Below are 27,771 nucleotides of genomic sequence, written 5' to 3' on the forward strand. Positions count from 1 at the left end.
CTGTAATGGTGATGTCACTCTCTAGGGAGTCGACACCGGAATGGATGGCTTATTTAGGGAATTACGTGATAATGTCAACACGCTGCAAGGTCGGTTGACGACATGAGACGGCCGGCAAACCAATTAGTACCTGTCCAGGCGTCTCAAACACCGTCAGGGGCTTTAAAACGCCCATTTACCTCAGTCGGTCGACACAGACACGGACACTGACTCCAGTGTCGACGGTGAAGAAACAAACGTATTTTCCATTTGGGCCACACGTTACATGTTAAGGGCAATGAAGGAGGTGTTACATTTTTCTGATACTACAAGTACCACAAAAGAGGGTATTATGTGGGGTGTGAAAAAACTACCTGTAGTTTTTCCTGAATCAGATAAATTAAATGAAGTGTGTGATGATGCGTGGGTTTCCCCCGATAGAAAATTATTGGCGTTATACCCTTTCCCGCCAGAAGTTAGGGCGAGTTGGGAAACACCCCTTAGGGTGGATAAGGCGCTCACACGCTTATCAAAACAAGTGGCGTTACCGTCTCCAGATACGGCCGCCCTCAAGGAGCCAGCTGATAGGAGGCTGGAAAATATCCTAAAAAGTATATACACACATACTGGTGTTATACTGCGACCAGCGATCGCCTCAGCCTGGATGTGCAGCGCTGGGGTGGCTTGGTCGGATTCCCTGACTGAAAATATTGATACCCTTGACAGGGACAGTATTTTATTGACTATAGAGCATTTAAAGGATGCATTTCTATATATGCGAGATGCACAGAGGGATATTTGCACTCTGGCATCAAGAGTAAGTGCGATGTCCATATCTGCCAGAAGATGTTTATGGACACGACAGTGGTCAGGTGATGCAGATTCCAAACGGCACATGGAAGTATTGCCGTATAAAGGGGAGGAGTTATTTGGGGTCGGTCCATTGGACCTGGTGGCCACGGCAACAGCTGGAAAATCCACCTTTTTTACCCCAAGTCACATCTCAGCAGAAAAAGACACCGTCTTTTCAGCCTCAGTCCTTTCGTCCCCATAAGGGCAAGCAGGCAAAAGGCCAGTCATATCTGCCCAGGGATAGAGGAAAGGGAAGAAGACTGCAGCAGGCAGCCCATTCCCAGGAACTGAAGCCCTCCACCGCTTTTGCCAAGTCCTCAGCATGACGCTGGGGCCGTACAAGCGGACTCAGGTGCGGTGGGGGGTCGTCTCAAGAGTTTCAGCGCGCAGTGGGCTCACTCGCAAGTGGACCCCTGGATCCTACAAGTAGTATCCCAGGGGTACAGATTGGAAATTCGAGACGTCTCCCCCTCGCAGGTTCCTGAAGTCTGCTTTACCAACGTCTCCCTCCGACAGGGAGGCAGTATTGGAAACAATTCACAAGCTGTATTCCCAGCAGGTGATAATCAAAGTACCCCTCCTACAACAAGGAAAGGGGTATTATTCCACACTATATTGTGGTACTGAAGCCAGACGGCTCGGTGAGACCTATTCTAAATCTGAAATATTTGAACACTTACATACAAAGGTTCAAATCAAGATGGAGTCACTCAGAGCAGTGATAGCGAACCAGGAAGAAGGGGACTATATGGTGTCCCTGGACATCAAGGATGCTTACCTCCATGTCCCAATTTGCCCTTCTCACCAAGGGTACCTCAGGTTCGTGGTACAAAACTGTCACTATCAGTTTCAGACGCTGCCGTTTGGATTGTCCACGGCACCCCGGGTCTTTACCAAGGTAATGGCCGAAATGATGATTCTTCTTCAAAGAAAAGGCGTCTTAATTATCCCTTACTTGGACGATCTCCTGATAAGGGCAAGGTCCAGAGAACAGTTGGAGGTCGGAGTAGCACTATCTCAAGTAGTTCTACGACAGCACGGGTGGATTCTAAATATTCCAAAATCGCAGCTGTCTCCGACGACACGTCTGCTGTTCCTAGGGATGATTCTGGACACAGTCCAGAAAAAGGTGTTTCTCCCGGAGGAGAAAGCCAGGGAGTTATCCGAGCTAGTCAGGAACCTCCTAAAACCAGGAAAAGTGTCAGTGCATCATTGCACAAGGGTCCTGGGAAAAATGGTGGCTTCTTACGAAGCGATTCCATTAGGCAGATTTCACGCGAGAACTTTTCAGTGGGATCTGCTGGAAAAATGGTCCGGATCGCATCTTCAGATGCATCAGCGGATAACCCTGTCTCCAAGGACAAGGGTGTCTCTTCTGTGGTGGCTGCAGAGTGCTCATCTACTAAAGGGCCACAGATTCGGCATTCAGGACTGGGTCCTGGTGACCACGGATGCCAGCCTGAAAGGCTGGGGAGCAGTCACACAAGGAAAAAATTTCCAGGGAGTGTGATCAAGTCTGGAGACTTCTCTCCACATAAATATACTGGAGCTAAGAGCAATTTACAATGCTCTAAGCTTAGCAAGACCTCTGCTTCAAGGTCAGCCGGTATTGATCCAGTGGGACAACATCACGGCAGTCGCCCACGTAAACAGACAGGGCGGCACAAGAAGCAGGAGGGCAATGGCAGAAACTGCAAGGATTCTTCGCTGGGCGGAAAATCATGTGATAGCACTGTCAGCAGTGTTCATTCCGGGAGTGGACAACTGGGAAGCAGACTTCCTCAGCACGACCTCCACCCGGGAGAGTGGGGACTTCATCCAGAAGTCTTCCACATGATTGTGAACCGTTGGGAAAGACCAAAGGTGGACATGATGGCGTCCCGCCTGAACAAAAAACTGGACAGGTATTGCGCCAGGTCAAGAGACCCTCAGGCAATAGCTGTGGACGTTCTGGTAACACCGTGGGTGTACCAGTCGGTGTATGTGTTCCCTCCTCTGCTTCTCATACCTAAGGTACTGAGAATTATAAGACGTAGAGGAGTAAGAACTATACTCGTGGCTCCGGATTGGCCAAGAAGGACTTGGTACCCGGAACTTCAAGAGATGCTCACAGAGGACTCATGGCCTCTGCCGCTAAGAAGGGACTTGCTTCAGCAAGTACCATGTCTGTTCCAAGACTTACCGCGGCTGCGTTTGACGGCATGGCGGTTGAACGCCGGATCCTAAGGGAAAAAGGCATTCCGGAAGAGGTCATTCCTACCCTGGTCAAAGCCAGGAAGGAGGTGACCGCAAAACATTATCACCACATGTGGCGAAAATATGTTGCGTGGTGTGAGGCAAGGAAGGCCCCACGAAGAAATTTCAACTCGGTCGATTCCTGCATTTCCTGCAAACAGGAGTGTCTATGGGCCTCAAATTGGGGTCCATTAAGGTTCAAATTTCGGCCCTGTCGATTTTCTTCCAGAAAGAATTGGCTTCAGTTCCTGAAGTCCAGAAGTTTGTCAAGGGAGTACTGCATATACAACCCCCTTTTGTACCTCCAGTGGCACTGTGGGATCTCAACGTAGTTCTGGGATTCCTCAAATCACATTGGTTTAAACCGCTCAAATCTGTGGATTTGAAATATCTCACATGGAAAGTGACCATGATGTTGGCCCTGGCCTCGGCCAGGCGAGTGTCAGAATTGGCGGCTTTGTCTCACAAAAGCCCATATCTGATTGTCCATTCGGACAGGGCAGAGCTGCGGACTCGTCCCCAGTTTCTCCCTAAGGTGGTGTCAGCGTTTCACCTGAACCAGCTTATTGTGGTACCTGCGGCTACTAGGGACTTGGAGGACTCCAAGTTGCTAGATGTTGTCAGGGCCCTGAAAATATAGGTTTCCAGGACGGCTGGAGTCAGGAAAACTGACTTGCTGTTATCCTGTATGCACCCAACAAACTGGGTGCTCTTGCTTCTAAGCAGACGATTGCTAGTTGGATGTGTAGTACAATTCAGCTTGCACATTCTGTGGCAGGCCTGCCACAGCCAAAATATGTAAATGCCCATTCCACAAGGAAGGTGGGCTCATCTTGGGCGGCTGCCCGAGGGGTCTCGGCTTTACAACTTTGCCGAGCTGCTACTTGGTCAGGGGCACACCCTGGCTGAGGAGGACTTGGAGTTCTCTCACTCGGTGCTGCAGAGTCATCCGCACTCTCCCGCCCGTTTGGGAGCTTTGGTATAATCCCCATGGTCCTTACGGAGTCCCAGCATCCACTTAGGACGTCAGAGAAAATAAGAATTTACTTACCGATAATTCTATTTCTCGTAGTCCGTAGTGGATGCTGGGCGCCCATCCCAAGTGCGGATTGTCTGCAATACTTGTTTATAGTTATTGCCTAACTAAAGGGTTATTGTTGAGAGGCTCAGTTATATTTCATACTGTTAACTGGGTATAGTATCACGAGTTATACGGTGTGATTGGTGTGGCTGGTATGAGTCTTACCTGGGATTCAAAATCCTTCCTTATTGTGTCAGCTCTTCCGGGCACAGTATCCTAACTGAGGTCTGGAGGAGGGTCATAGTGGGAGGAGCCAGCGCACACCAGGTAGTCCTAAAGCTTTCTTTAGTTGTGCCCAGTCTCCTGCGGAGCCGCTATTCCCCATGGTCCTTACGGAGTCCCAGCATCCACTACGGACTACGAGAAATAGATTTACCGGTGAGTAAAATCTTATTTCTCTAACGTCCTAAGTGGATGCTGGGGACTCCGTAAGGACCATGGGGAATAGCGGCTCCGCAGGAGACTGGGCACATCTAAAGAAAGCTTTAGGACTACCTGGTGTGCACTGGCTCCTCCCCCTATGACCCTCCTCCAAGCCTCAGTTAGATCTTTGTGCCCGAACGAGAAGGGTGCACACTAGGGGCTCTCCTGAGCTTCTTAGTGAAAGTTTTAGTTTAGGTTTTTTATTTTCAGTGAGACCTGCTGGCAACAGGCTCACTGCATCGAGGGACTAAGGGGAGAAGAAGCGAACTCACCTGCGTGCAGAGTGGATTGGGCTTCTTAGGCTACTGGACATTAGCTCCAGAGGGACGATCACAGGCCCAGCCATGGATGGGTCCCAGAGCCGCGCCGCCTGCCCCCTTACAGAGCCAGAAGACAGAAGAGGTCCGGAAAATCGGCGGCAGAAGACATCCTGTCTTCACCAAGGTAGCGCACAGCACTGCAGCTGTGCGCCATTGCTCCTCAGCACTCTTCACACTTCGGTCACTGAGGGTGCAGGGCGCTAGGGGGGGGGCGCCCTGAGCAGCAATAAAAACACCTTGGCTGGCGAAAATACATCACATATAGCCCCCAGGGCTATATGGATGTATTTTAACCCCTGCCAGAATCCATAAAAAAGCAGGAGAAAAGTCCGCGAAAAAGGGGCGGAGCCTATCTCCTCAGCACACTGGCGCCATTTTCCCTCACAGCTCCGTTGGAGGGAAGCTCCCCTGGCTCTCCCCTGCAGTCACTACACTACAGAAAGGGTTAAAAAAGAGAGGGGGGCACTAATTAGGCGCAGTATTAACAATACAGCAGCTATAAGGGGAAAAACACTTATATAAGGTTATCCCTGTATATATATATATATATAGCTCTTTGGTGTGTGCTGGCAAACTCTCCCTCTGTCTCCCCAAAGGGCTAGTGGGGTCCTGTCCTCTATCAGAGCATTCCCTGTGTGTGTGCTGTATGTCGGTACTTTTGTGTCGACACGTATGAGGAGAAAAATGATGTGGAGACGGAGCAGATTGCCTGTAATAGTGATGTCACCCCCTAGGGGGTCGACACCTGAGTGGATGAACTGTTGGAAGGAATTACGTGACAGTGTCAGCTCTGTATAAAAGACAGTGGTTGACATGAGACAGCCGGCTTCTCAGCTTGTGCCTGTCCAGACGTCTCATAGGCCGTCAGGGGCTCTAAAGCACCCGTTACCTCAGATGGCAGATATAGACGCCGACACGGATACTGACTCCAGTGTCGACGGTGAAGAGACAAATGTGACTTCCAGTAGGGCCACACGTTACATGATTGAGGCAATGAAAAATGTTTTACACATTTCTGATAATACCACCAAAAAGGGGTATTATGTTCGGTGAGGAAAAACTACCTGTAGTTTTCCTGAATCTGAGAAATTAAATGAGGTGTGTGATGATGCGTGGTTTTCCCCCGATAACAACTGATAATTTCTAAAATGTTATTGGCATTATATCCTTTCCCGCCAGAGGTTAGGGTGCGTTGGGAAACACCCCCTAGGGTGGATAAAGCGCTCACACGCTTGTAAGGGCTCTACCCTCTCCTGAGATGGCCGCCCTTAAGGATCCTGCTGATAGAAAGCAGGAGGGTATCCTAAAATGTATTTACACACATACTGGTGTTATACTGCGACCAGCAATCGCCTCAGCCTGGATGTGCAGTGCTGGGTTGGCGTGGTCGGATTCCCTGACTGAAAATATTGATACCCTAGATAGGGACAGTATATTTTTGCCTATAGAGCATTTAAAAGATGCATTTCTATATATGCGTGATGCACAGCGGAATATTTGCCGACTGGCATCAAGTCTAAGTGCGTTGTCCATTTCTACCAGTAGAGGGTTATGGACACGTCAGTGGTCAGGTGATGCGTATTCCAAACGGCATTTGGAAGTATTGCCTTAATAAGGGGAGGAGTTATTTGGGGTCGGTCTTTCAGACCTGGTGGCCACGGCAACAGCTGGGAAATCCACGTTTGTACCCCAGGTCGCCTCTCAACATGAGAAGACGCCGTATTATCAGGCGCAGTCTTTTCGTGGACAAGCGGGCAAAATGTTCCTCATTTCTGCCCCGTGACAGAGGGAAAGGAAAAAGGCTGCAGAAATCAGCCAGTTCCCAGGAACAGAAACCCTCTCCCGCCTCTACCAAGCCCTCAGTATGACGCTGGGGCTTTACAAGCAGAATCAGGCACGGTGGGGGGCCCGTCTCAATGAATTTCAGCGCGCAGTGGGCTCACTCGCAAGTAGACCCCTGGATCCTTCAGGTGATATCTCAGGGGTACAAATTAGAATTCGAGACGTCTCCCCCTCGCCGTTTTCCTAAAGTCGGCTTTACCGATGTCTCCTTCTGACAGGGAGACAGTTTTGGAAGCCATTCACAAGCTGTATTCCCAGCAGGTGATAATCAAGGTACCCCTCCTGCAACAGGGAACGGGGTATTATTCCACACTGTTGTGGTACCGAAGCCGGACGGCTCGGTGAGACCGATTTTAAATCTAAAATCTTTGAACACTTACATACAGAGGTTCAAATTCAAGATTGAGTCACTCAGAGCAGTGATTGCGAACCTGGAAGAAGGTGACTACATGATGTCTCGGGACATCAAGGATGCTTACCTTCATGTAAAAATTTACCCTTATCACCAAGGGTACCTCAGGTTTATGGTACAGAACTGTCACTATCAGTTCAGATGCTGCCGTATGGATGGTCCACGGCACCCCGGGTCTTTACCAAGGTAATGGCCGAAATGATGATATTCCTTCGAAGGAAGGGAATTTTAGTTATCCCTTACTTGGACGAATCCCTGATAAGGGTAAGATCCAGGGAACAGTTGGAGGTCGGTGTAGCACTATCTCAGGTAGTGTTGCGGCAGCACGATTGGATTCTCAATATTCCAAAATCGCAGCTGGTTCCGACGACTTGTCTTCTGTTCCTAGGGATGATCCTGGACACAGTCCAGAAAAAGGTGTTTCTCCCGGAGGGGAAAGCCAGGGAGTTATCCGAGCTAGTCAGGAACCTCCTAAAACCGAGCCAAGTCTCAGTGCATCAATGCACAAGGGTTCTGGGTAAAATGGTGGCTTCCTACGAAGCAATCCCATTCGGCAGATTCCACGCAAGAACTTTCCAGTGGGACCTGCTGGACAAATGGTCCGGGTCGCATCTTCAGATGCATCAGCGGATAACCCTGTCACCAAGGACAAGGGTGTCCCTCCTGTGGTGGTTGCAGAGTGCTCATCTTCTAGAGGGCCGCAGATTCGGCATTCAGGACTGGGTCCTGGTGACCACGGATGCCAGCCTGCGAGGCGGGGGAGCAGTCACACAGGGAAGGAATATCCAGGGCTTATGGTCAAGCCTGGAGACATCACTTCACATAAATATCCTGAAGCTAAGGGCCATTTACAATGCTCTAAGCTTAGCAAGACCTCTGCTTCAAGGTCAGCCGGTGTTGATCCAGTCGGACAACATCACGGCAGTCACCCACGTAAACAGACAGGGTGGCACAAGAAGCAGGAGGGCAATGGCAGAAGCTGCAAGGATTCTTCGCTGGGCGGAAAATCATGTGATAGCACTGTCAGCAGTATTCATTCCGGGAGTGGACAACTGGGAAGCAGACTTCCTCAGCACGACCTCCACCCGGGAGAGTGGGGACTTCACCCAGAAGTCTTCCACATGATTATAAACCGTTGGGAAAAACTCGACAGGTATTGCGCCAGGTCAAGGGACCCTCAGGCAATAGCTGTAGACGCTCTGGTAACACCGTGGGTGTACCAGTCAGTGTATGTGTTCCCTCCTCTGCCTCTCATACCCAAGGTACTGAGATTGATAAGATGGAGAGGAGTAAGCACTATATTCGTGGCTCCGGATTGGCCAAGAAGGACTTGGTAACCGGAACTTCAAGAGATGCTCACGGAGGATCCGTGGCCTCTACCTCTAAGAAGGGACCTGCTCCAACAAGGACCCTGTCTGTTCCAAGACTTACCGCGGCTGCGTTTGACTGCATGGCGGTTGAACGCCGGATCCTGAAGGAAAAAAGGCATTCCGGATGAAGTCATCCCTATCCTGATCAAAGCCAGGAAGGATGTAACCGCAAAACATTATCACCGCATTTGGCGAAAATATGTTGCGTGGTGCGAGGCCAGTAAGGCCCGACGGAGGAAATTCAACTGGGTCGATTCCTACATTTCCTGCAAACAGGAGTGTCTATGGGCCTGAAATTGGGGTCCATTAAGGTTCAAATTTCGGCCCTGTCAATTTTCTTCCAAAAAGAACTAGCTTCAGTCCCTGAAGTTCAGACGTTTGTAAAAGGGGTACTGCATATACAGCCTACTTTTGTGCCTCCAGTGGCACTTTGGGATCTCAATGTAGTTTTTTGGGTTCCAAAAGTCACATTGGTTTGAACCACTTAAATCTGTGGAGTTAAAATATCTCACATGGAAAGTGGTCATGCTGTGGCCCTGGCCTGGGCCAGGCGCGTGTCAGAATTGGCGGCTTTATCCTGTAAAAGCCCTTATCTGATTTTCCATTCGGACAGGGCGGAATTGAGGACTCGTCCTCAGTTTCTCCCTAAGGTGGTTTCAGCGTTTCACCTGAACCAACCTATTGTGGTGCCTGCGGCTACTAGGGACTTGGAGGACTCCAAGTTGCTAGACGTTGTCAGGTCCCTGAAAATATATGTTTCCAGGACGGCTGGAGTCAGAAAATCTGACTCGCTGTTTATCCTGTATGCACCCAACAAGCTGGGTGCTCCTGCTTCTAAGCAGACTATTGCTCGTTGGATTTGTAGTACAATTCAGCTTGCACATTCTGTGGCAGGCCTGCCACAGCCAAAAATCTGTGAATGCCCACTCCACAAGGAAGGTGGGCTCATCTTGGGCGGCTGCCCGAGGGGTCTCGGCTTTACAACTTTGCCGAGCAGCTACTTGGTCAGGAGCAAATACGTTTGTAAAATTCTACAAAATTGATACCCTGGCTGAGGAGGACCTGGAGTTCTCTCAATTGGTGCTGCAGAGTCATCCGCACTCTCCCGCCCGTTTGGGAGCTTTGGTATAATCCCCATGGTCCTTACGGAGTCCCCAGCATCCACTTAGGACGTTAGAGAAAATAAGAATTTACTTACCGATAATTCTATTTCTCGTAGTCCGTAGTGGATGCTGGGCGCCCATCCCAAGTGCGGATTGTCTGCAATACTGGTACATAGTTATTGTTACCAAAAAATCGGGTTATTGCTGTAGTGAGCCATCTTTTCTAGAGGCTCCTCTGTTATCATGCTGTTAACTGGGTTCAGATCACAGGTTGTACGGTGTGATTGGTGTGGCTGGTATGAGTCTTACCCGGGATTCAATATCCTTCCTTATTGTGTACGCTCGTCCGGGCACAGTATCCTAACTGAGGCTTGGAGGAGGGTCATAGGGGGAGGAGCCAGTGCACACCAGGTAGTCCTAAAGCTTTCTTTAGATGTGCCCAGTCTCCTGCGGAGCCGCTATTCCCCATGGTCCTTACGGAGTCCCCAGCATCCACTACGGACTACGAGAAATAGAATTATCGGTAAGTAAATTCTTTTTTTTTTTTCTCATAACTTAAGAAGCCGGAGATAAAACTATGGTCTTGGGGAGAGATACTGTCCCAACACATGCCAACCATCCTGTTAGTAATTCTATTGAAAGGCATTGCAGTTTTTGGGGTTTTTTTCCTTTGCTTTTTGCAATGATCTTTACTGTAGAATCCCATTCATGATAATGGATTGGCGATATAAATGAGCTTAAAATGAGATCAGCCAGGTTTAGAATTAAGGAAAAGCACGCATGTGAATACACTGAGGGCACCAGTAACTTCATGAGAGTGCATTGAAAACATGCACTGGTAATGGACATCACGCTGGCAGTCTACACCGTTACCACAAGTGTAATACACCCAGGTCTCTCAGTACCACAGATTTGTTACACACAGCTGTGACAGTCACACGTACACACACTCAGATTACTGTGCAGCACTAGCAAATATATGAAATAACAACATCCTATTTGATCCAGGATGTGAAGTATATGGATTTAATACTTTATTTCTCTAACGTCCTAAGTGGATGCTGGGACTCCGTAAGGACCATGGGGATTAGCGGCTCCGCAGGAGACTGGGCACAACTAAAGAAAGCTTTAGGACTACCTGGTGTGCACTGGCTCCTCCCACTAAGACCCTCCTCCAGACCTCAGTTAGATTTCTGTGCCCGGCTGAGCTGGATGCACACTAGGGGCTCTCCTGAGCACCTAGAAAGAAAGTATATTTAGGTTTTTTATTTTCAGTGAGATCTGCTGGCAACAGACTCACTGCAGCGAGGGACTAAGGGGAGAAGAAGCGAACCTACCTAACAGGTGGTAGTTTGGGCTTCTTAGGCTACTGGACACCATTAGCTCCAGAGGGATCGACTGCAGGACCCGACCTTGGTGTTCGTTCCCGGAGCCGCGCCGCCGTCCCCCTTACAGAGCCAGAAGCACGAAGAAGGTCCGGAAAATCGGCGGCAGAAGACTTCGGTCTTCACCAAGGTAGCGCACAGCACTGCAGCTGTGCGCCATTGCTCCTCATGTACACCTCACACTTCGGTCACTGATGGGTGTAGGGCGCTGGGGGGGGGGCGCCCTGAGGGCAATCAATAACACCTTGGCTGGCAAAATATACATCATATATAGTCCCAGAGGCTATATAGATGTAAAATTACCCCTGCCAGTATCACAGAAAAAGCGGGAGAAAGTCCGCCGAAAAGGGGGCGGGGCTTCTCCCTCAGCACACTGGCGCCATTTTCTCTAAACAGTGCAGCTGGAAGACAGCTCCCCAGGCTCTCCCCTGTAGTTTTCAGGCTCAAAGGGTTAAAAAGAGAGGGGGGGCACTAAATTTAGGCGCAATATATGTATACAAGCAGCTATTTGGGGAAAAATCACTCAATTATAGTGTTAATCCCTGCATTATATAGCGCTCTGGTGTGTGCTGGCATACTCTCTCTCGGTCTCCCCAAAGGACTTTGTGGGGTCCTGTCCTCAGTCAGAGCATTCCCTGTGTGTGTGCGGTGTGTCGGTACGGCTGTGTCGACATGTTGGATGAGGAAAGTTACGTGGAGGCGGAGCAGAGGCCGATAAATGGGATGTCGCCCCCTGTGGGGCCGACACCAGAGTGGATGGATAGGTGGAAGGTATTAACCGACAGTGTCAACTCCTTACATAAAAGGCTGGATGACGTAACAGCTGTGGGACAGCCGGCTTCTCAGCCCGCGTCTGCCCAGGCGTCTCAAAGTCCATCAGGGGCTCAAAACAACGCCGGTTACCTCAGATGGCAGACACAGATGTCGACACGGAGTCTGACTCCAGTGTCGACGAGGTTGAGACATATACACAATCCACTAGGAACATCCGTTACATGATCTCGGCAATGAAAAATGTGTTACGCATTTTCTGACATAAACCCAAGTACCACATAAAAGGGGTTTTATTTTTGGGGAGAAAAAACAGCCACTGTTTTGTTACCCCATCAGATGAATGAATGAAGTGTGTAAAGAAGCGTGGTTTCCCCCGATAAGAAACTGGTTATTTCTAAAAAGTTACTGATGGCGTACCCTTTCCCGCCAGAGGATAGGTCACGTTGGGAGATATCCCTTAGGGTGGATAAGGCGCTCACACGTTTGTAAAAAGGTGGCACTGCCGTCTTAGGATACGGCCTCCTTGAAGGAACCTGCTGATAAAAAGTAGGAGGCGATCCTGAAGTCTGTATTTACACACTCAGGTTATATACTGAAACCTGCAATTGCCTCAGCATAAATAGTGCTGCTGCAGCGTGGTCTGACATCCTGTCAAATATTAATACGCTAAGACAGGGATAATAATATTTGCTAACATTGAGCATATTTAAGACGTCTTATATATAAAGGATGCACAGAGGGATATTTGCCGGCTGGCATCCAGAATTAATGCAATGTCCATTCTGCCAGGAGGGTAGTAGAAACCCGGCAGTGGACAGGTGATGCTGCATTTAAAAGGCACATGGAGATTCTGCCTTATAAGGGTGAGGATTTGTTTGGGGATGGTCTCTGGGACCTCGTATCCACAGCAACAGCTGGGAAGAAAAATTTTTACCTCAGGTTTCCTCACAAAAGCCTAAAGAAAGCACCGTATTTTCAGGTACAGTCCTTTCGGCTTCAGAAAAGCAAGCGGGTCAAAGGCGCTTCCTTTCTGCACAGAGATAAGGGAAGAAGGAAAAAGCTGCACCAGTCAGCCAGTTCCAGGATCAAATATCTTCCCTCGCTTCCTCTGAGTCCACCGCATGACGCTGGGGCTCCACAGGTGGAGACAGGTGCGGTGGGGGCGCGTCTCGGGAACTGTGCAGGGATCAGTGGGCTTGCCCACAGGTGGATCCCTAGGTTCTGCAAGTAGTATCACAGGGATACAGGCTGGAGTTCGAGACGACTCCCCCTCGCCGTTGCCTCACATCAGCCTTGCCTGCTGCCCTCGGAGAAAGGTAGTACTGGCGGCAATTCACAAGCTGTACTTCCAGCAGGTGAAATCAAGGTACCCCTCCTTCAACAAGGCCGGGGTTACTATTCCAAAATGTTGTGGTACCGAAACCAGACGGTTCGGTGAGACCCATTCTAAACTTGAAATCCTTGAACACTTATATACGAAGGTTCAAGTTCAAAATGGAATCGCTCAGGGCGATTATTGCAAGCCTGGAAAATGTCAGGGTATCACTGGACATCAAGGATACTTACCTGCATGTCCCTATTTACCCTCGTCACCAGGTGTACCTCAAAATTGTGGTACAGGATTGTCATTACCAATTCCAGACGTTGCCGTTGGTCTGTTCCCGGCACCGAGGGTATTTACCAAGGTAATGGCCGAAGTACTTATCCCGTACTTGGACGATCTCCTTATAAAGGCGAGGTCCAGGGAGCAGTTGTTCGTCGGAGTAGCACTATCTCGGGAAGTGCTACAACAGCACGGCTGGATTCTGAATATTCCAAAGTCACAGCTGGTTCCTACGACGCGTCTACTGTTCCTGGGTATGGTTCTGGACACAGAACAGGATAAAAAGGGTTTCTCCCGGAGGAGAAGTCCAAGGAGTTGGCGTCTCTAGACGGAGACCTCCTAATACAAATACAGGTATCGGTGCATCTATGCACGCGAACCTTGGGAAAGATGGTAGCTTCTTACGAAGAATTTCCATTCGCCAAGTCCCATGTAAGGATTTTCCAGTGGGATCTGTTGGACAAGTGGTCCGGGTTGCATTCTCAGATGCATCGGCGGATAACCCTGTCTCCAAGGGCCAGGGTGTCGCTGTGGTGGTGACTGCAGAGTGCTCATCTTCTAGGGGGCCGCAGATTCAGCATACAGGACTGGGTCCTGGTGACCACGGATGCCAGCCTTCAAGGCTGGGGGGCAGTCACACAGGGAAGAAACTTCCAAGGCCTATGGAAAAGTCAGGAGACTTCCCTACACATAAATGTTCTGGAACTATGGGCCATTTACAATGCCCTAAGTCAGGCTAGACCCCTGCTTCAACATCGGCCGGTGCTGATCCAGTCAGACAACATCACGGCGGTCGCTCATGTAAACCGACAGGGCGGCACAAGAAGCAGGATGGCGATGGCAGAAGCCACAAGGATTCTCCGATGGGCGGAAAATCATGTGTTAGCACTGTCAGCAGTGTTCATTCCCGAAGTGGACAACTGAGAAGCAGACTTTCTCAGCAGACACGACCTCCACCCGAGAGAGTGGGGACTTCATCCAGAAGTCTTCCAAATGATTGTACACCGTGGGGAAAGGCCACAGGTGGACAGGATGGCGTCCCGCCTCAACAAAAAGCTACAAAGATATTGCGCCAGGTCAAGGGACCCTCAGGCGATAGCTGTGGACGCTCTGGTAACACCGTGGGTGTACCAGTCGGTGTATGTGTTCCCTTCTCTGCCTCTCATACCCAGGGTAATGAGAATAATAAGAAGGAGAGGAGTAAGAACTATACTCATTGTTCCGGGTGGCCAAGAAGAGCTTGGTACCCAGAACTCCAAGAAATGATCTCAGAGGACCCATGGCCTCTGCCGCTCAGACAGGACCTGCTGCAGCAGGGGGCCTGTCTGTTCCAAGACGTACCGCGGCTGCGTTTGACGGCATGGCGGTTGAACGCCGGATCCTGAAGGAAAGGGGCATTCCGGAGGAAGTTATCCCTACGCTATTTAAAGCTAGGAAAGAAGTGAACGCAAACCATTATCACCGCATATGGCGGAAATATGTTGCGTGCTGTGAGGCCAGTAAGGCCCCAAAGGAGGAATTTCAGCTAGGTCGTTTTCTGCACTTCCTACAAGTCAGAGGTGACTATGGGCCAAAAATTGGGTTCCATTAAGGTCCAGATTTCGGCTCTATCGATTTTCTTCCAAAATAGAACTGGCTTCACTGCCTGAAGTTCAGACTTTTGTTAAGGGAGTGCTGCATAGTCAACTCCCGTTTGTGCCTCCAGTGGCACCGTGGGATCTCAACGTAGTGTTGGATTTCCTGAAGTCGCATTGAGTTGAGCCACTTAAAGCCGTGGAGCTACAATACCTCACGTGGAAAGTGGTCATGCTGTGGGCCGTGGCATCGGCCAGGCGTGTATCAGAATTGGCGGCTTTGTCATACAAATGCCCTTATCTGTATTTTATATGGATAAGGTGGAATTGAGGACTCGTTCCCATTTCCTTCCTAAGGTGGTATCAGTTTTTCATGTGAACCAACCTATTGTGGTGCCTGCGGCTACTTGGGACTTGGAGGATTCCAAGTTTTCTGGACATAGTCAGGGCCCTGAAAAGTATATGTTTCCAGGACGGCTGGAGTCAGGAAAACTGACTCGCTATTTATCCTGTATGCACCCAACAAGCTGGGTGCTCCTGCTTCTAAGCAGACTATTGCTCGCTGGATCTGTAGCACGATTCAACTTGCACATTCTGCGGCTGGAATACCGCACCCTAAATCTGTGAAAGCCTATTCCACGAGGAAAGTGGGCTCTTCTTGGGCGGCTGCCCGAGGGGTCTCGGCTTTACAAATTTGCCGAGCTGTTACTTGGTCGGGTTAAAACACTCTTGCAAGAGTCTACAAGTTTGATACCCTGGCTGAGGAGGACCTAGAGTTTGCTCATTCGGTGCTGCAGAGTCATCCGCACTCTCCCGCCCGTTTGGGAGCTTTGGTATAATCCCCATGGTCCTTACGGAGTCCCAGCATCCACTTAGGACGTTAGAGAAAATAAGATTTTACTCACCGGTAAATCTATTTCTCGTAGTCCGTAGTGGATGCTGGGCGCCCATCCCAAGTGCGGATTGTCTGCAATACTTGTATATAGTTATTGCCTAACTAAAGGGTTATTGTTGAGCCATCTGTTGAGAGGCTCAGTTGTTATCATACTGTTAACTGGGTATAGTATCACGAGTTATACGGTGTGATTGGTGTGGCTGGTATGAGTCTTACCCGGGATTCAAAATCCTTCCTTATTGTGTCAGCTCTTCCGGGCACAGTATCCTAACTGAGGTCTGGAGGAGGGTCTTAGTGGGAGGAACCAGTGCACACCAGGTAGTCCTAAAGTTTTCTTTAGTTGTGCCCAGTCTCCTGCGGAGCCGCTAATCCCCATGGTCCTTACGGAGTCCCAGCATCCACTACGGACTACGAGAAATAGATTTACCGGTGAGTAAAATCTTATTTTTTTAACCCATTGCTGCATATTATCAGTATAAAAATGTGCAGTTATTTTGCATGATGTAGTTTCAATGTAGGAAGAATATTAGGCGTTACGTCTGGCCCATGCCATATAATGACATTGTTAATGTTTTAATAATACTTGGAACAGTTCAGCTTGAAATATACTTAGTGGTATTTAGATAAAAGAAAAATTTACTCTATTTTACGGAAACCTTAAAGTGTCTAATAAGAAATTAGATATTCCCAGGATCCTTTTTCTCTCCAAAAATGGTCTAATCCAGTGGTTTCCAAAGGCAGCCAAATGCTGGATACACTATAAGATCATCTGTCCAATCTTTCTGGTAGAGCAAATGACAATTGACCATTTGCTCCCAAAAGCTGGAAAATGGGCTATAATGGTCATGCAGATAAATTGGTTAAATTGAATGAATTTAAATTTGTCTATTTTTTTGTATTTTCCAGTGTTTGGGAGCAAATGGTTAATTGTCATTTGCTCACATACAGTACCAGATTTTCATTCTTAAACTAGGCATACATTAGACCATTATCTGGCAGGTTAATCTATGGTTGGAATGAAAATCTGGTAATGGATGAGAGCAATTGACAATCATTTACCAAACACTGAAAAATGGACAAAACCTGTTTACACAAATTGGTTAAATCACGGACAGGTGTTGTCCATTTTCCAGTGTTTGGTAGCAGATGATCGATTTGTCAATTGATTAAATCCATTACCAGGTTTTCATTCCAGCCACAGATTATCTGCCAGATATTTGTATAGTGTATGCCCAGCTCAATCAGAAAGATTGGACCAATAATATATTGTGTATCCAGTTTAACAGTCCAGGTTGTCAGCATAGCCATTCTTGAACACAGGTGGATTAATTAGTACCTCTGTCAATTTGTTTTAACAATCTGTGCTCAAGTAGGTATCCTTTAAAACTGTACTGTTATTCTGCCTTGAGGATTGGGTTTTGGAAACGCTGTCCTAGTGGCTACCATCTTTTGGCAAATATTTCAGGTGTGTACCTAGAGGCAGCTAATTCCATCAGTCATAACACATACAGTATATCAAAGGAAAGCTCTTTCAGCACAGTTACTTGTTACATAAGATATAGAGCTCACTAGCATTGTACCAGAATGCTGCCAGCACAGTACAGTCTGCCACTACTTCGCCCGCACATGTGACCATGAATGTGGGAACATGTAATCCCTCCAGGAAATGCATTACTTTGCTGGTATATTTCCCATCCCTGCAGACGGACAATGGCAGTTGCTCAATCATTCCTGGAGATAATTATATATCTGGTGCTAGAAAGGGGCAGGGGGCAACAAACGTGTCCCCCCAGCACACTAAAAAAATACCTGTAACCATATCTGAACCTGTCTGGTAATAGAACTTCAGAGAAATTGGTCGCATGCGTTTGCAAAGACATGTTTAGCTGCTGGCCGCGTCAAGGCTTCTCCGATATCAGCAGTCCTAACACTACATAATGGCAGTGCCCACATAGGGCCATGTAATTTGTCTACTGTAAGGCCTCATGATAAAGGCTCATACTAAAACGCATCCAGAGAGAGAGCTAATTTACCTAATTTACCCCAGGATCTCCCATTAGTACTACAAGGAACAGTATACCTTCCAAATGCTGCTCCCATTCAATGCCTTATCACACATGCAGACAAACCGTGGCAGTTGCTCAATCATTCCTGGAGATAATTCTATATCAGGTGCTAGAATACCTATCTCAATCTTCCAAAAACTGAGCTAATCTTTCCCGCAGTCTACGGAATGACGCAACCATGCCCAGTGGTTTTTGTCTAAAGGTGCTGCTGCTCCATTCTGCCAGCCCCTAAACTGGCTTCCTGTATTTTACCTGATCCAATATAAAATACTTCTTTTATAAAAAGCCTTTATGCTTGGGACACACATAGCATCTTTGTACTCGCTGGTGGAAGGAGCGTTTTCGATTCACATATTTTGTTTTTGCCGGATGCCGCAGAATGGCATTCGGCCGGTGCCACTACCGGATTTCAGGTAGAATACAGTGCAGCACAGCTGCATTAAAAAGTATGTGTTCTACTTTAAATCCGGTTGACCTGTCATCCTGCTCAACCGTAGCATGCTGTGGTTGGATTCGGCAGGTGCTGCACCGCTGCATATATGTAGATGACCAGATAGAAAGACCATGTGCAGGCTCCTTCCTGCAGAGCGGACCCGCTAAAACGCAGTGTGTGGCCTAAGCCTTGGCAAAGATGTACCAACATACACTATGTGGACAAAATAATTTGGCCACACCTGTTAATTATTGAATTCAGGTGTTCGATCATGCCATTGCCACAAGTGTATAAAATCAGGCCCTTAGCCATGTAGTCATTTGCAAACATTTGTGATACAAAATGGGTCGTTATGAAGAGCTCAGTGACTTCGTGTGGTACTGTCGTAGGATGCCACCTTTGCAGTAAGACTGTTCGTGAAATTTCATCCCTGTTGGATATTCCATGGTCAACTGTAAGTGATATTATTAGAAAGTGGAAGTGTTTAGTAAATGCAACCACGTCAAATCACAGAGAGGGGTCAATGACTGCCAAGGCGCATGATGCGTAAAAGTCGGCAACACACTGCTGATTCCATAGCTGAAGAGTTCCGAACTTCCACTGGCATTAACGTAAGCACAAAAACTGCATCAGCGCTTAATAGAATTGATTTCCATGTCCAAGCAGCTGCGTGCAAGCCTCACGTCACCAAGTCAAATGCCAAGCATCAGATGGAATGGTGTTAAGCACACCGACACTGGACTGTGGAGCAGTGGAAATGTGGTCTGCGGAGTGACGAGTCACACTTCTATGTTTGGCAGTCAGATGGGCATGTCTGGGATTGGCGGGTGGCGGAACGTTACCCGCCTGACTGCATTATGCCAACTGTAAAGTTTGGTGGAGGAGGAGTAATGGTATAGGGTTGTTTTTCATAGTTTGGGCTAGTCCTCTTATCTCCAGTGAAGGACCATCTTAATGCTTCAGCATACCAAGACGTTTTGGAAACGCTATGTTTTCAATTTTGTGGCAACAGTTTGAGAGAGGTGCTTTTCTATTTCAAACTGACTGTGGCCCAGTGCACAAAGCAAGGACTATAAAGTCATGGTTTGATGAGTTTGGTGTGGAAGAACTTAACTGGCCCGCACAGAGCCCTTACCTCTGCCCCATCAAACAACTTTGGGATGAACTGGAACTATAGTGGCCAATATTGGGATCGGCGGGATCCCGGGATTTAGGGCCAAAAACGGCTGGGATTCAATCCCGGGATTGGTAGCTCCAATCCCGGGGATTGAGGGATCAGCGTTGAGCGTCCACAGGATGCTCAGACGCTGCTCGGCTTCCTTCTTCCAAGCGCAGCGAAAGAGGTCACGCGCCGCTGAGTGCCGCTAGGAGGGAGCAGGGGATGTTCCCCACCTGCCTGCCCCTGTTATATGGTGAGTTATGAGTGCGGCGGGGCAAGGGGGCGGTCACATAGTTAAAAACCAATCCTGGGAATCCCGGAATTGGCCATTTTTCAATCCCGATACCCAGGATTGAAGAAATGGCCCGAGATTGGCATCCCTAACTGGAACGGAGATTGCGAGTCAAGCCTACTCATCCAACATTAGTGCCTGACCTCATAAATACTCCACAGAATGAATAGGCACAAATTCCCACAGAAACGCACTTGTGGGAAGCCTTCCAAGAAGAGCGGAAGCGTTTATAGCTTCAAAAGGGGGACCAACTCCACATTAAAATATATGCATTTGAATACAATGTCATTACAGTCCCTGCTGGTGTAATGGTCAGGCGTCCGAATACCTTTGTCCATATAATGTACATCTCTTCTTCTATTCAGACTTTCTCCCAACGTAATCCTGCTATGCGCCTTTTATCCACACTAGTTTCCCCAGTTTCCAGTTACCAGACTCTTTTCAGGCTGCATCAACTCTGTCGAATACTCCCAACTCGTATAACGAGGCTTCACCCTAGCCTCCAAACTTCAACTCGCATCATTCACCTGAAATTCCCTAATTGCGGTCCAGACCCCCTAAAATATCCTACCTGATGACCATGTCTCTCTGGAGTCACATTCAGACTCATGCATCAAGTTACGGTTTTCCTATAGATGTTGAGAGTCCACACAGCACCCTCTAACCTCTTAAATAAAACAATACTGGACATTAACACAGTCTTTTCTCCCTCCATAGAGCTGTGAAATGTGCTGGAGGTGTAAAAATACATGTTTTGGTATGGTAGAAAAAGGGTTAATTGTGTGTGGGAAAACTAATGCCTGCTGTTTGTTTGTTTTTCTCCCCCATTTGCAAGTACAGTAAGCCATTTTGTACATATTGGAGGTGATGGTTTCTCTGTGTTTGTGTTTTCCATCCTAACAATCCTTGTAATGTGTGTTGCAATACTTTGTAATGTAAATATTGTATGTCTTGCAGGCTGCATTCTGTGTTTATGGTTCACTTTGTGGAGGGTTTGCCAACCAATGACCTGGAGGAGTATTCATTTCAATTTAAAGGCCACTTGTATGAAATAAGTACAGTAATTCGCTATCGGTACGACCATTTTTCCACGTGGATAGCTAATGACGATGGTACGTGGTGCTAATTGCAAATAAATGTGCTGTTTGTTTTTTTGATTCAGTTGAGACATCCATGTTCTTTTTTGTGTCCTGTCATTGTATAGTTAATTGCTGGTATAGGGAAATATCTGAATGCTTCTTTCCTTTTATGTCTATGGAATATCAACTGTATAAACAAAGCATAGAAGGAAGTTATAACAGAAAAATCCGGCATGTTGAGTAAAAGTTGCAGGAGGGCTGTTAAGTGAATAAACTGAAGGTGAAAATCCCTTTTAACGGTAAAACAGGTTAAATTCAAATATCAACAATCTTAACAATTCTCAAGGTCCCTACAGCAGACCTCACAGTTCGTCTTGTTGGAGGAGGGGGGTAATCTCTAATTTAAGGTCAGAATGGGGCTCTTGTATAAACAAGCTATTGTAGAATTCAAAACTATTTCCATTTTAGATGTTATCATGTTAAAGTCTCAGGGGTAGATTAACTGTAACTTCTAAAAATGAAAAGTGATGTTACCCATAGGAAGCAATCGGGTTCTGTGTTTTCTAGGCTGCAATATATAAACTATAGCTAGAATCTTATTGGTTGCTATGAGCAAACAGTGCACATTTTTCATTTTTTAGAAGCATTAGTAAATCTACTCCTCAGACTATGTGTAGGCAGCTGAAACGGTTTATTTTGAACTACAGCTTATAGCAGCACTTATTGCCCAGGCTTACCGCACACACCAGTTCCCATGTGTTGTAGACTGTTGGTACACAGATTTGGGAGATTGTGTTGTTCATTGAAACAACAGACTTCATACTTATAAGTTTTAGTAATAATCTAAAGTGAAGATGGTAATATTTTTCATGACAAAGATTTACTTCTGGTAAAACCATATATTTGTCATTGCAGGTACGTGGCTGGAGTCGGATGATCTAAAAGGCTTATTTTGCAGAAGGCACCAAAAATTCAGAGTGCGAGCTGAGGACATTCATGTGGTCATGTGGGAGAGGCGTAACGCAAGGATGCCTGGAGAAGAGGATACACAGCTCGGTGCAGCAGGACATGAAAATCCTGAGCTTAATGCAGCAAATCACTCCACATCGCTTCAAGATCACAACCTTGATCTGGCTGCTTCTACGAACACCCCCACACACGTTGTTCTTGCAGCTGGGTCTGGCGACCGAAACAACTCAAACCCTCTCGCTGGAATGGAAGGATATGCTGATGATGACATCATAACCCTGACTCTTGTAGAAATCCCGCTTGATGCTATGGGCAAGCCTATAGTTGATACTTGTGCAGCTGAATTGGATGCAAGTCAAGTAGTCTCTCCCCAAGCTACTCCACTCAAAGTGCCCAGTGATCCCTTACCGCTGCCTCATCCCAAAGACCAGAGTCCTGGTACGTATTTATCACCCATCTGTACCAGTCCTACAGCTAAGACCGTTTCTCCTATGGATTGTAAAGTTCTTAAGAGTCCTGTTGGACAAAACAACATGACAAAACCGGCATTTAACATGCAGGCTACAGCCATAGCAACTAGCACCCCTGCTCCGCAGCTCTATAGCACAAAGAAAAGCGCAGTTGGCAGCTGGATGATGAGTTTGATTAGTAAAGATCATTCTCTTCTGAATTCCAGTCTTTGTGGTACAAATAAAAGGAAACCCTCAATAAAACCTTGTCCCCCCCTGAAAGTAACCGAAATAAATGGTATTCCCAAGAAAGCTCAGAACTTTGATGGCTTCCAAACAAAACGTGTAAATAAAACTGCTGGTTCAATGGGGTCCACTGTATTCCAATCCACTGCAAATCCGTTGTCTTTGAGCACGCCTAAAAAAAAGACCACACCACCTGATACAACCTTTTTAACGCCCGCTGCTCCTGGCCTTTTGAAACATGGAAGCAATGGGTTAAATCACAGCAAATTGATGAAGGATGGGAGCTCATCCAGTGAGGATAAGATCCGGAAACTTAGACTGAAGCTACTGAAGAAGCTGAAAGCCAAGAAAAATGAACTGGCCACTCTAGAAAGGATGGCGAAAATACAGCAGAGCCAGCCCTGTAGTGATCAGTCTGACGCCATCGCTCAAGGCAGGTTAAATCGGCGAGAGCACCTGCGTGGATTTTTGCAGGAGCTGCAGGATCAGATCGACAATGCTGACAATGAATCCGTTTGCACCATGAGTTCCACCACCTCTATATGCAGCAGTCCTGGAGATGCAGAGTTCTTTGCAGAACTTTTCTCACCACCGCCGATGGACAACCCAGCAAATGACAGCCAGTATCTGGAGATGCTGGCTGATGGTTATGGATTATCGACTGACCAGTCACAACAGGCAAATGGCCACAACCTCCCCATGGACAGTAGTTTCTCCCAGCAATCTACCTCCGGAAGTAATTCCTGCCTCAAAACCGGCACACCTGACCGTTCTGTTGGAGAAGAGTCTCTCAATTTCATGTCCTCTTCTACTTTAGCAATGCTGAACGAGGACACTGAATACTTCCCCCCTTTTGATTACATTTTCTAAAATATTGGAAGTATTTTTTATTGGAAGCAAGTGATGCTTATCCTTCCAATGTAAAACTTGGACGCTGCTGTTTTCTTGCTTCATACCAATTGGTACTGGTCATGTCACATCGTGCCTCCTGCCCCATGATGTTGCAATGTTCTATTTTCTGCATTATCAGCTCAGTCCACGCAATGACTATATCATAGTCCGTGTATTCACAATACCAGGGTTCTGCAACGTGTGGCCTTCCAGCTGCTGGGGAATTAGACATCCCAGCATGCCCTGCCATAGTTGTGCTATTAGGGCATGCTAAAGTAGTGGCAGGGTATGCTGGGATGTGTAGTTCCACAGCAGCTAGAGGGCCGCATGTATACCCTTGCTTTATACCATCCATGTGTATGATGTGGACAGAATTTGCTCACGTTTTGCTTTTCAGTTTGCTGCACGGGTTAGTTCTAAAATGTTTCTTCAGTCAACAGCAATATTTATTTAATGCACTTAATATATGTATTTTGTCAGGGAATGCATTACCAGATCCGAGCAGGGACACACAGATGGTGTCCACGTAGTGCAAGCACATGCGGCAGTGTGCATGCATCTGCTGTCCTTTTGTTTGTCCTTAAAGGAACCTTTTTAATCTTCTCTTTTTTTTTTTTTTTCTTTCGTAAGGGTGATAATGCGTTGCTAAACTACAGTGTGTATGTGAAATATTCTAGCATAAAGATTTTTTTACAAGACTTTAAAAAAAAAATGAAGTGCGTTTAAGTTGAAAGCGAAGCCCGCAGTGTTTGAGGTGGAATTGTCACGTACGATCATTGGGTTGGTGGTGGGCGGTTGAGGTAACCACTTGTGAACTGGACTAATTTTCATGAGCATGTGGTCTGTGGATTATTAGTCATTTTATCGTTTGCGTCGCTGGGTCTAGTAAAGTGATAGGTTGCATACTGGTTCCGTCCACAAAATGGATCCTACCCCTGTTTGAAAAGTAAGAGGCTCATTGACTCGTACCTGTCTATTCCCCTCTAATTAAGGTTTGGTTTGTACATTTCCTGACTTGACTTGAAATTTTTACTTTTTTTTTTTTTTTTAATATATATATATGTATATTTTCCATGTTTTTGTTAAATAGCAAAGGTCTGCTATATTAAAATGTATAAAGGTATTATAAACTGCTTGTTGTGTGGTTTGTTGATATTTATGAACCAGGATACTCCTTTCAATCTCTGAAAATAAATATATAAGTGTTTAAATCAAATGAACTCTTTTTGCAATTACATTGGGGGAGATTCAATTGTTTGAAAAGTCAGTTGGGTGTCTGTTCTTTCCTATCTAATAGACAGGAAAAAACCGACACCCACCCGACTTTTCAAACATTTGAATTCCCCCCATTGTATAGTATTTTAATAAATTATATAATTACAGGGTCCAGGTAATTAATCGCCCACTTAAGGTAGGTACACACTAGACTTATGTGCTCGGTGAGCGACATCTCCTAGTGTTTCATCGGCTGGGCCGCCCGACGGCGGGCATACACAGTGTGCGATATCACTAATGATGTCGCACAGTGATGTTATGCCGCAGCCGGCAGTAGCATGCAGCTTTGGATGATGAGTCCAAATTGAGCTGCATGCACGGCCAAGACTGAGGGTCGTTAACCTGCAGGGCAATGCGCTGCTTGTCGCCGGCGGCATACCCACTGAGCAAGAGTGAACTATATCGCTCATGAGGGGGAAATGAGCGATGTAGTTCACTATATCACTAAGTGTGTACCCACCTTTAGGAACACATTCAATGCACTGCACATATTCTCGGTTATTGCGGTAGGCAGAGGCTGCTCGCACCTTTATATAGGCTGTGAGTAGAAGCCGCCGAAACGGGCTCCAGGGGCTTCAGCGCTTTAAGACGTATTATCTCTTCATAGGAATTAATGCAGAGCCCCTGAGCAGATGAAATGTAAGGGGAAATATCCCTATTTCTCTATCGTCCTAAGTGGATGCTGGGGTTCCTGAAAGGACCATGGGGAATAGCGGCTCCGCAGGAGACAGGGCACAAAAAAGTAAAGCTTTACTAGGTCAGGTGGTGTGCACTGGCTCCTCCCCCTATGACCCTCCTCCAGACTCCAGTTAGATTTTGTGCCCGAACGAGAAGGGTGCAATCTAGGTGGCTCTCCTAAAGAGCTGCTTAGAGAAAGTTTAGTTTAGGTTTTTTTTCTTTACAGTGAGTCCTGCTGGCAACAGGATCACTGCAACGTGGGACTTAGGGGGAAAGTAGTAAACTCACCTGCATGCAGAGTGGATTTGCTGCTTGGCTACTGGACACCATTAGCTCCAGAGGGATCGAACACAGGCCCAGCCGTGGAGTCCGGTCCCGGAGCCGCGCCGCCGACCCCCTTGCAGATGCTGAAGCGTGAAGAGGTCCGGAAACCGGCGGCTGAAGACTCCTCAGTCTTCATAAGGTAGCGCACAGCACTGCAGCTGTGCGCCATTTTCCTCTCAGCACACTTCACTGGGCAGTCACTGAGGGTGCAGAGCGCTGGGGGGGGGCGCTCTGAGAGGCAAATATAAACCTTATACAAGGCTAAAAATACCTCACATATAGCCCATAGGGGCTATATGGAGATATTTAACCCCTGCCTGACTGGAAAAATAGCGGGAGAAGAACCCGCCGAAAAAGGGGCGGGGCCTATCTCCTCAGCACACGGCGCCATTTTCTGTCACAGCTCCGCTGGTCAGAACGGCTCCCAGGTCTCTCCCCTGCACTGCACTACAGAAACAGGGTAAAACAGAGAGGGGGGGCACATTAATGGCTATATATATATATATATTAAAGCAGCTATAAGGGAGCACTTAATATAAGGATATCCCTTGTATATATAGCGCTTTGTGGTGTGTGCTGGCAGACTCTCCCTCTGTCTCCCCAAAAGGGCTAGTGGGTCCTGTCTTCATTAGAGCATTCCCTGTGAGTTTGCGGTGTGTGTCGGTACGTGGTGTCGACATGTATGAGGACGATATTGGTGTGGAGGCGGAGCAATTGCCAAATATGCAGATGTCACCCCCCAGGGGGTCGACACCAGAATGGATGCCTTTATTTGTGGAATTACGTGATGGTTTATCTTCCCTTAAACAGTCAGTTGAGGACATGAGGCGGCCGGACAATCAATTAATGCCTGTCCAGGCGCCTCAAACACCGTCAGGGGCTGTAAAACGCCCTTTGCCTCAGTCGGTCGACACAGACCCAGACACGGGCACTGATTCCAGTGACGACGGTAGAAATTCAAACGTATTTTCCAGTAGGGCCACACGTTATATGATTTTGGCAATGAAGGAGACGTTACATTTAGCTGATACTACAGATACCGTAAAACAGGGTATTATGTATGGTGTGAAAAAACTACAAACAGTTTTTCCTGAATCAGAAGAATTAAATGACGTGTGTGATGAAGCGTGGGTTGCTCCTGATAAAAAGTTGATAATTTCAAAAAAGTTATTGGCATTATACCCTTTCCCGCCAGAGGTTAGGGCGCGCTGGGAAACACCCCCTAAGGTGGACAAGGCGCTCACACGCTTATCCAAACAAGTGGCGTTACCCTCTCCTGAGACGGCCGCACTTAAGGATCCATCAGATAGAAAGATGGAAGTTATTCAAAAGAATATATACACACATGCAGGTGTTATACTACGACCAGCTATAGCAACTGCCTGGATGTGCAGTGCTGGAGTAGTTTGGTCAGAATCCCTGATTGAAAATATTGATACCCTAGATAGGGACAATGTTTTACTGTCGTTAGAACAAATAAAGGATGCATTTATCTATATGCGTGATGCACAGAGGGATATTTGCACACTGGCATCTCGGGTGAGTGCTATGTCCATTTCAGCCAGAAGAGCCTTATGGACACGACAGTGGACAGGCGATGCGGATTCAAAACGTCACATGGAGGTTTTGCCGTATAAAGGGGAGGAGTTATTTGGAGTTGGTCTATCAGACTTGGTGGCCACGGCTACTGCCGGGAAATCCACTTTTTTACCTCAAGTCACTCCCCAACAGAGAAAGGCACCGACCTTTCAACCGCAGCCTTTTCGCTCCTACAAAAATAAGAGAGCAAAGGGCTTGTCGTACCTGCCACGAGGCAGAGGAAGAGGGAAGAGACACCAACAGGCAGCTCCTTCCCAGGAACAGAAGCCCTCCCCGGCTCCTGCAAAAACCTCAGCATGACGCTGGGGCCTCTCAAGCGGACTCGGGGACAGTGGGGGGCCGTCTCAAAAATTACAGCGCGCAGTGGGCTCACTCGCAGGTAGACCCCTGGATCCTGCAGATAATATCTCAGGGGTACAGGTTGGAATTAGAGACGGATCCTCCTCATCGTTTCCTGAAGTCT

At 47.4% G+C, this 27,771-nt stretch overlaps 1 protein-coding gene across 2 annotated transcripts in view; it reads left to right on the plus strand.

Annotated features, from left to right (window-relative positions):
* Positions 1 to 24,574, plus strand: part of USPL1 (ubiquitin specific peptidase like 1) — a 112,380-nt gene extending 87,806 nt beyond the window's left edge. For both annotated transcript variants that reach the window (XM_063951751.1, XM_063951752.1), the window contains 2 exons: positions 20,756 to 20,910; positions 21,793 to 24,574. In XM_063951751.1, the coding sequence (XP_063807821.1) occupies positions 20,756 to 20,910; positions 21,793 to 23,411 (1,774 nt within the window). In that variant the 3' untranslated portion in view covers positions 23,412 to 24,574. The remainder of the gene's footprint in view (positions 1 to 20,755; positions 20,911 to 21,792) is intronic.
* The last annotated feature ends 3,197 nt before the right edge of the window (positions 24,575 to 27,771 follow it).

Source organism: Pseudophryne corroboree, chromosome 2 (genome assembly GCF_028390025.1).
Source record: "Pseudophryne corroboree isolate aPseCor3 chromosome 2, aPseCor3.hap2, whole genome shotgun sequence".
In the NCBI taxonomy this organism is placed as follows: domain Eukaryota; kingdom Metazoa; phylum Chordata; class Amphibia; order Anura; family Myobatrachidae; genus Pseudophryne; species Pseudophryne corroboree.